The sequence below is a fragment of the Cucurbita maxima genome, unplaced genomic scaffold (genome assembly GCF_002738345.1).
Source record: "Cucurbita maxima cultivar Rimu unplaced genomic scaffold, Cmax_1.0 Cma_Scf00008, whole genome shotgun sequence".
Taxonomy (NCBI): Eukaryota; Viridiplantae; Streptophyta; class Magnoliopsida; order Cucurbitales; family Cucurbitaceae; genus Cucurbita; species Cucurbita maxima.
In genome coordinates, this window is record NW_019272024.1 from 4,285,623 (window position 1) to 4,294,203 (window position 8,581).

Consider the following 8,581-nt stretch of genomic DNA (forward strand, 5'->3'; position numbering starts at 1 on the left):
GGGGGGTGGTTGGATTGTGAGATCCCTGGGAGGATCGGTGATGGATTGGGGGGTCCTACATTGATTGGTTAGAGGAACGAGTGTCAGACGTTGGGCCTTGAAGGAGGTGGATTGTGAGATCCCACACCCGTTGGGGAGGATCAGGGGTGGATTGTGAGATCCCACATCCGTTGGGGAGGATCAGGGAGTAGATTGGGAGGTCCTACATCGGTTGGAGAGAGGAACGAGTGCCAGACCCTGAACCCCAAAAGGGTGGATTGTAAGATCCCACCTCGGTTAGTGAAGAGAACGAAATATTCTTTATGAGGGTGAAACCTCTCCCTATACACGTGTATTAAAAATTTTGAGGCGAAACTCAAAAGGGAAAGTCTAAAGAGAACAATATCTACTGACGGTGGGCTTGGACCGTTACAATCATCTGGGTTCAAAATACTCATCTCAATCGAGCATTATGGAAAGTTTTATGAACGGTATCATGAAGAATTGAAGTAGATAAGTTGATTGCTTAAGCTTTCCGTTCACCGTTACTTCAATCAAATAGTGTTTCAGGTAACCTTAATTGCTCAAGGCGACGTTCCTTTGTCTATTGTAATGACAGTATGCACCACTCTAGGAGCCGTAATTCTCACTCCATTTCTTACCAAATTACTAGCAGGAGCTTACATTCCAGTTGATGCTGCAAAGCTCTCTCTCAGCACCCTTCAGGTGAAATTTGGTTCTCATTTGCCTTCCTGTTCCTGTTCATGTTCGTGTTCCTGTTCATGTGTTCGTGTTCGTGTTCGTGTTCATGTTCATGTTCCTGTCCCTGTTCATGTTCCTGTCCATGTTCATGTTCATGTTCCTGTCCATGTTCATGTTCTTGTTCTTGTTATTAACAAAATTCTTGTGATCGCAATCGTGTTCGTTCTTGGCTAGGTGGTGGTAGCTCCTATTCTCTTAGGTTCTTACTTGCAGAAGGCGTTTCCTCAGCTGGTGAAATTGGTGATACCATTTGCACCACTCGTTGCTGTCTTAACTTCGTCGCTGCTTGCTTGCAGGTATTAACTTCGTCGTTGCTTCTTAAATGTATAAATGATCATTGTTTAATCAAAACTCAGTCGTGTTTTTGTTCATCAGTGTCTTCTCGGAGAATGTCGTTCGTTTCAAATCATCGATGGTTAATGCCTCATTAGCTTCTGATGCATCTCCATGGATGATTATTAGAAGTATATTATCAGGAGAGTTAGGAATGGTCGTACTTTCAGTGTTTTGTTTACACTTCGCGGGCTTCTTTGTCGGGTAAGTTGCATATCATTCGAAATGTTACTCGAAGTTATAACTTAACTGTTGGTTTGTAATATAATGTCGATCGACACGAGATTTGTTTGCTTTGCAGTTATGTAGCAGCGAGTATCGGGGGGTTTCGAGAACGGGAACGAAGAGCTATATCCATAGAGGTTGGGATGCAGAATTCATCATTGGGAGTTGTTTTGGCGAGCTCACATTTCAGCTCAGCAATGGTGGCATTACCGGCAGCGATGTCAGCTGTGATAATGAACATAATGGGTAGCACTCTTGGGCTTTGTTGGAGATATATAGAACCTTCTGCTGATGAAGTGGAAGCCAGTGGTAGCGTTGCCAACTGAAATTCTTGCCCTTTTTTTAGTGTTTAATTTATCTCTTGTAAGTGTATATTTGTTCTTTAAATTCATAATAATCTCCATGTCATTTTATGGGTTAAAAGAATTTGACCTTTTTATCTTTGATTCTTTTACTCTATTCAAAATATTTATTTCGGTACTCTAAAAACATAATTCAATAGATAAGACACTTATTACTATCTCAAAAGTTGATGGTTCGAATTTTCATGCATGTGAATGACAGAAACTACCTTTAAATGCTCGGTGGATAAGACATTTATTCAATTCAATTTTTCGCAAAAATTATCGTCGCACATTCTTTCTTTATTATTAGTTTTATTTTTAACTTTGGTTTTGATTCATTATTTTTTAAATTATTAATATTATTATTATCTTTTAAATTATAATAATTATTACTCTCAAACCCTATTAAGTACTACAATTTAACCCATTTTATTTAGTCTATACAATAAAAATATAATATTAAGCATGAAAATTATGGCTTTGAAAGCAATGTTGAGTTGGCACCCATAAATATATATAATCTATGTATACAACAAAACTATAGTCTATTTATTCTTTTATTAGAGAATTCAAAACTTTTCAAAAACAATAATAATTAAAAGTTGTTCATTCTTTGTAAAAGAAACATCGAAATAAATGTGTCCAATGTTCTATAATATTTAGTAGAGGATAATTTCGACAAAATTATTTTTTTAAAAATTAGATAACTCATGTTTACTGATTTTTTTTATTATAAACATAGTTTCGTAAAAATTCTAAAGTCAACCGTACAAATCACCTATTTAACTTTTTTTTTTCATGAAGAGAGATTTCGTTGTATCATACGATTATAAGGTAAACATATAATTATAAATATAGTGTCGAAGCTATTTCATTACGCTTAAATAAATTCGACTGTCGATATAAGATACTTAGAATCAATATATCTTTGAACGATGAGAGAATAAACCGACTCTTGTATTTAATAAAAATCATTAGTCAAAGTAGTTAGCATGATTTACCATTAAAAAACTAACTTTTTGTCTTTTACACTAAATCTTTGCAGAGAAGAAGATAATAAATAATATAATACACTATAAAATCCTATTTTTCTCCCAAGTCTTTGTCGATGATGAGACACAACTCTTCAACTCGAGGTATCCCTTAAGAGAAGTTAATACATAGGATAGAATAGACATACTCATTCAGAAAGTTTAAGAGTTTAAAAAAGAAAATTTATTTTTATTATGATCATGCGTGTTCGATCGACCCGATCACACATCTTCATCAGAACTTGTTGAAGAAAAACAAACCATATGATCGTCTCAAAAGAGGTTTATATATAATTCACCATGGAGTAACATTACAGTTCAGTAAAATTCCTATTCAGCCATATGATCTCCTCAGAGATTTAAATTAGAAAAAAAAACGAAAGCTAGTTTCTATTGTAATGTTCTTATGCCATGACGAACTAGTGTAATGCAATCTAAAAGTACATGACGACCTGATCATCAAAATCTCAATGAACTCCGGAATCTCAGCTAAGCTCTGGAACAACATTAGAAAACCAGGTGAAGAATTCGAGTCGTTACGGTTACCGAGTGCGGCTCATCTTTATCTTTGGCATTGCTTTCTTCATCTGCTTGGCGCGATCTTTCGCCTCTTTCCGTCGAAGAGCCTCAGCACCTAACTTGGCTTCAGCCTCTTCCATCAGTTTCTTCTTCTCTGCCTTCCTCTTCTGCAGGGCTTCTTGCCTAGCATTTTGAAGCTCTTTGTATGCCTCTTGAGCAGCCTTGGACCTGGCAGCTTCAGCTTTCGAGCGGGCCTGCATGACCAACAATTAGAATTTAGAAACTTTTGAACAAAGTTAATATGTTCAAATTGTATTGAATAAATATCTATGAACATTACCTGTGAACTGAGCTTGTAGCGTCCAATGGCGTCAATATAATAGGGCACAAGTGCGACCAGACGAGAAATATCTGCCATGTTGTTGGCATCTGGGAGAGCGAATTTGAACAACAGCATCTTCTTGTGCATGCCCGGATGCTGATCTGAGAAGTGCATCGAGATGAAGTACTTCCCAAATTTCTCAAAAGATTTTTCACCAAAAACCTGCAGAAATCAACTAACGAAATTTACTGGATGTTTTGGTTATGTCATGTTAATTGGGCATGAGGGCGTTCGATAAGGAACAAACAATCAGATATCGCACGTCGGAAACACCCTTTTCTTTGTATTTTCCCTACGCCCAAAAGGTTTTTGCTTCAACACAGAATATGCATCACTGGGGAATGAGCCAAAACACAACAAATGAAGTAGAAGCTTACTGAAAGTTAAAATCAGTATACAGTTACAACCGCTCGAGGAGTAAATAAACGTTTCCAAGGCACCCAAAGAAAATAAAGGCAGCATACCATCCTGAGTTCTAATTCTTCCATACTCTTCTATCTGCACGCTGACTGATTGGAGCCCCAATCAGAACCCTATAGTCTCACTCTACCTCAAGCAGACTCCATTTTGGATGTGATGTTCCATTGGAAAGGGCAAAAGTCCCAAAGACTTTCAACAGTTAACCCCTTTTAGTTGTTGCTAACAGCACAACTCCGAGGGAACGAAATCCCAAAGTCACGAAAGGAAGGGCCGAAAACAAAAATCACAAAATGAATGAGCACAACGGAGACTTCAACACCCATAGGAAAGCATTATGGTGTACAGTACTTCAACCCTCCTCCCACGACGAAGTTTCTTATCCTAAGAAACGTCGAGATTCCACTTTAACCAAAAGGAACTAAAGCACTGCAGCAAAACAGGCTTGCCACAGAATCCTCCCTCTCTTCTCATGCAGAGAATCTTAAATATGGCGTTCCCAATCTCTCGACTCGGGTCAAACTGACATCAAAAGGATGCCCAATAAAAGTCGACAAAAGGCATTGCGAAAACAAATAGTTCTAATCCTCATATGAATTCCTACAAAGCTTTGAAGAAAGGTTGATGCAAACCTCCGAAACAAAATCCATGGGAAAAAGAAGATTTACAAGAAAAAATGCCTATAGAATCAAGAGTCTAAACCCAATGATCAATCAATTAAAGCTATGAATAAAAATCTCATGGACGTTGAAGGGGCAGTGGCATAAGTGGCTGTAATAACATGCCTCGATGCTGGTGAGCTGATTCATACGACTTGATTCTTCGTCGTCGTACCAGCTTCAACCATCCTCAAACCAGCCCAAGTTAGAAGGCAACATCGCAACATTCCGTGCTCGACGAGGCTCACGTCGCACGCCCAAAGGCATCCGACAATGCCACACCGTGCACGTTCCGCTACCACGCCGCCTTGAACATAGGGTTGGCCCAAGGATGGGAGGTATCCCCACAACGTCCCACACTCAACGAGGTTCATACCGCACACCTGAAGGCACCCGGCTCCACCCCACCTTGCATGTTTCATTTCGGAACATGGATCCCAGCTAGTGAAAAACATTGGCAATAAACTTTGGTCTGACTTAGAAGATCAAAGATCTTATTAGTAGTAGAATCGGAGTCAATTTTGCCACCATAGGGGAGACAAATTCGGAATCTCCACTCTACTTCCAAAATAGAACAATAAAAGATTCAGTTGCATAATACCATAAGCAAATGTACAATGTATCAACAAAAACTACCATATCATGAAAACAGACAGAAAGATTACATTATAAAGGCGAGATCACCAGATAAGATAAAGTATAAATGACTGTACATCAAGGGACTTAGCAGCACCCATTCAGCAAAATGTTCTCTATTCAGAACAAAAAAATCATAATGGAAGTCACCTAAAACAGTGGAATAACAAATTACCAACCTGGTCAAGAACGGTCTCCGTAATCAAATCAGCAGCAACTTCCTTAGATTCTGAAATTACACTCAACTCTTCAGGAACCCATTTTCTGCCACTGGGAGGCGCCAAAATCCCGGCAAATCTTTGCAAATCGTTCAAATCCTTTTGCATTCCTTTTGCAGCTTTCTTCCTCGCCACGGCAAAGATTATATGATCCATTGCATCGTCATTCATATAGACCTCGAAGCTAATTTCGTCCTTACAAGGCACCACCATGTTATACAACCTCGAGATCAAATCGTGTCGGCTCTTCAACTCCATTGTCGCCAACAACCCTTGGCAATACCTCCGGCCGCTAGCATAGAATTTGAAGATATTCTGTCCCTCTTTCAACAGCAAAGGCGAGTCCTCACCTTCCCCCACACCCAACAGACTAAAGTTCCGCTCAAAAATGGAGTCCTTAGTCGCAAATTTCGAAGCCCACGATAGAGCGACGTTCTCGTTCTCACGCTTTCCAGTAAAATAGTTGATCACAAAAATCACCAAGAAAGATCCACAAACAATTTCAACAGTATACGACTTCGAAACATTCGCAGGTTTGGGAATCGGAGAGTTAGGTTTTGAATCAGAGTTCTGATCGGTGGTGGCTGAATCCTCAGCGGATTTGGAGCTTTGTTGTGCCGGTTCTTGTGGTTGTTCAATCGGCAAACCTTCGAATTCATCCTCGTCCCAGTAACTGAAGCTGGTCGGAGACGGCTTCGGAGAATCGGAGACGGAGGGTGGAGATTGAGGATCTAACGGCTCGTCCACCGGATCCGGTACATCAGAATCACGATCCGGTGAAGAAATTCCAGCAGGTTCAGGGTCCGACTTGGTGAGAAGAGAGGAACGGAGGGGAAGATCAGTGAGGGGGAGAGAAAGATCGTCATCTTCGAGGTCGTCGATTTCTGGTTCGAATCCTTCGAAGTGGGGATCAGCAAGAACATAAGAAGGTGAAAGAGAGAGAAAGAGGAGAGAGAGAAGAAAGAAGGAGATGCAAAGGGAGAATAGCTTCACCATGGCTGATTTTCCTCTCTCCGGTATCTGAGAGAGAGAGAAAACAGAGCGAACCGCTCAAATCTGGATGAAGAACGACGATGAAATTGGAGGGGAGTAGAGCGGAAACTGGAAAGTCGGGCCTCATTATTGGGCTGGGCTAACTCGACCAAAAAATGAGCCCGGCCCATGTTTAAGTAGTAAGGCCCAAGTTCCAATTTCAAATTAACTTCCTCCTTTATCCAATTCCACCAATAAAATTTTTATTTATTTGAATTCAACTGAACAAAAATAAGTTTATAATTCAATCTAGACTATATAAATTAGGTTAGATGGATCGGGTTTTTTTAAACACCTCTACATGTTTGTGATGTCCTACATTGGTTGGGGAGGAGAACAAACCACCATTTATAAGGGTGTGGAAACCTTTCTTTAGCAGACGCGTTTTAAAGCCTCGAGGGAAACCCGAAAGAAAAAGCACCAAACACGACAATATCTACTAGCAGTGAGTCTGAGTTGTTACAAGTTTTGACCAATGAGGTAAATATTTTAAAATAGTCGTCCACCAGCGTGTCAAACCGAACCTTGAACATGTAGGGAAAAAACAGAACAAACAAATTGAAAAAAACCAAACATTATGCTTCATGGCTTCTAAGTCTCTTCACACAAAAACCCTACAAAACTCTAAAAAACACGACCAAATTACAAAGCTCCTAACATGATCCCTCCACCTTCAATCCTCCCCTTCCTCACCTCCTTTTCGATCATAATCCTCATCTCCGTCTCCATTATCATTTTCTCCGTCCTCGCCTCCTTTGCCATCATCGTCCTCGTCTACTTCATTTGCAAATACCTAGTTCACACAGCTTATTTAGACGAACATGACTCTGTGCTCGTACCGGGTGAGAGAAACCAAAACCAAAGCCATAACACACGAACTAGGATTTTGGTATCTCATCCAACTTTAGTTATATATATTTTTTTTAATTTGGGTTCGGTTGAATTTTTAGGTCCGGTTAGGAGTTGATATTTTTTTGGTCGGGTCAACTCGACCAATTCGAGAATAGGGTTACAATCCAACCCAACCCAATCCTATCTTACTTTTAAGATTGTTATGAATATTAAAAATATTTTACGTTTGTAACCAACGTTAGTGATACCTTGTGACTCATGAATATTTGATATTTGAGTTTTACGAAATTTTAGTTATTAATATAATATGTACAGTGGATAATTAATTTTTTTAAAATAATTAAAAAAAGAACAACCCGACAACCCAACCCCAAAATTGAGGAGTGGATTAGATTGGTTTGTGAATTTTATTCACGTTGTTTGGATAATATACATTTTTGTATTATATATTCACTAATTATATTAATTAAGTATATGTTTTTTTTAGAGAAATAGTCATAACGTCTCGCTTTTTCACGTCCTTATAAGAGTATTATCGTTGACGGCTTTTAAATAGAGACACCAACACCTTTTAATAACACTCGATCTTTTGAAATTTTTGAACTTTCCACCCCGATCAATTTCTTACCCCCTTTACTTGAAATCACATCTCCTACTTCCGCTAAGCTCACTCTTACATCTCGAAAATATGATGAATGTATCGAGCATTGTATTTTCATTAGTTAGCCCGACTTTAAATTAATCCAAGTTTTTGTTCCAAACTTACGAGAGTGTGTATGACAATCACCAAATCACATAATCGATGCACGTTATTGTTCTATAGGTACTTTACTCTCAAATTTATCGTTGATCACATGCAAATCAGACAAATTAACCTTTTTCGAATTTTGATATAGCAATATTATCAATATAGAATATGATGATAACAATATTTAGTTTCATAGGTAACAAAAGTTTTAAAATGGGTTTAACGGAGATGTTTGTTCATGTTCTTGTTGTTAGTTTCACCGATGTTCTTGTTGTTAGCTTCACCGATAAAGTTTCTAAAACAAACGAGAAATTGTTATGAAACTCAAATCTTTTATTTTCTTATATCAACAAAAATCACAAAAAAAAAAAAAAAAAAAAAAAAAAAAAAAAAAAAAAAAAAAAAAAAAAAAAAAAAAAAAAAAAAAAAAAAAAAAAAAAAAAA

At 38.2% G+C, this 8,581-nt stretch overlaps 2 protein-coding genes across 2 annotated transcripts in view; one reads left to right on the forward strand and one right to left on the reverse strand.

Annotated features, from left to right (window-relative positions):
• The window catches only part of LOC111483238 (probable sodium/metabolite cotransporter BASS2, chloroplastic), a 3,871-nt gene extending 2,126 nt beyond the window's left edge, over positions 1–1,745 (forward strand). Inside the window, exons 4-7 of the mRNA XM_023129381.1 lie at positions 550–705; positions 916–1,037; positions 1,117–1,278; positions 1,376–1,745. Coding sequence (XP_022985149.1) covers positions 550–705; positions 916–1,037; positions 1,117–1,278; positions 1,376–1,625 — 690 coding nt within the window. The 3' untranslated portion in view covers positions 1,626–1,745. The remainder of the gene's footprint in view (positions 1–549; positions 706–915; positions 1,038–1,116; positions 1,279–1,375) is intronic.
• Positions 1,746–2,939: 1,194 nt separating this feature from the next.
• LOC111482934 (uncharacterized protein At5g49945-like) lies at positions 2,940–6,559 on the reverse strand. Its single transcript, XM_023128981.1, has 3 exons — positions 5,467–6,559; positions 3,534–3,737; positions 2,940–3,447 (listed from the first exon to the last, which is right to left on the reverse strand). The coding sequence occupies exons 1-3, from the start codon at positions 6,499–6,501 to the stop codon at positions 3,217–3,219; spliced, it is 1,470 nt and encodes a 489-aa protein (XP_022984749.1). The 5' UTR covers positions 6,502–6,559; the 3' UTR covers positions 2,940–3,216.
• Positions 6,560–8,581: the final 2,022 nt, after the last annotated feature.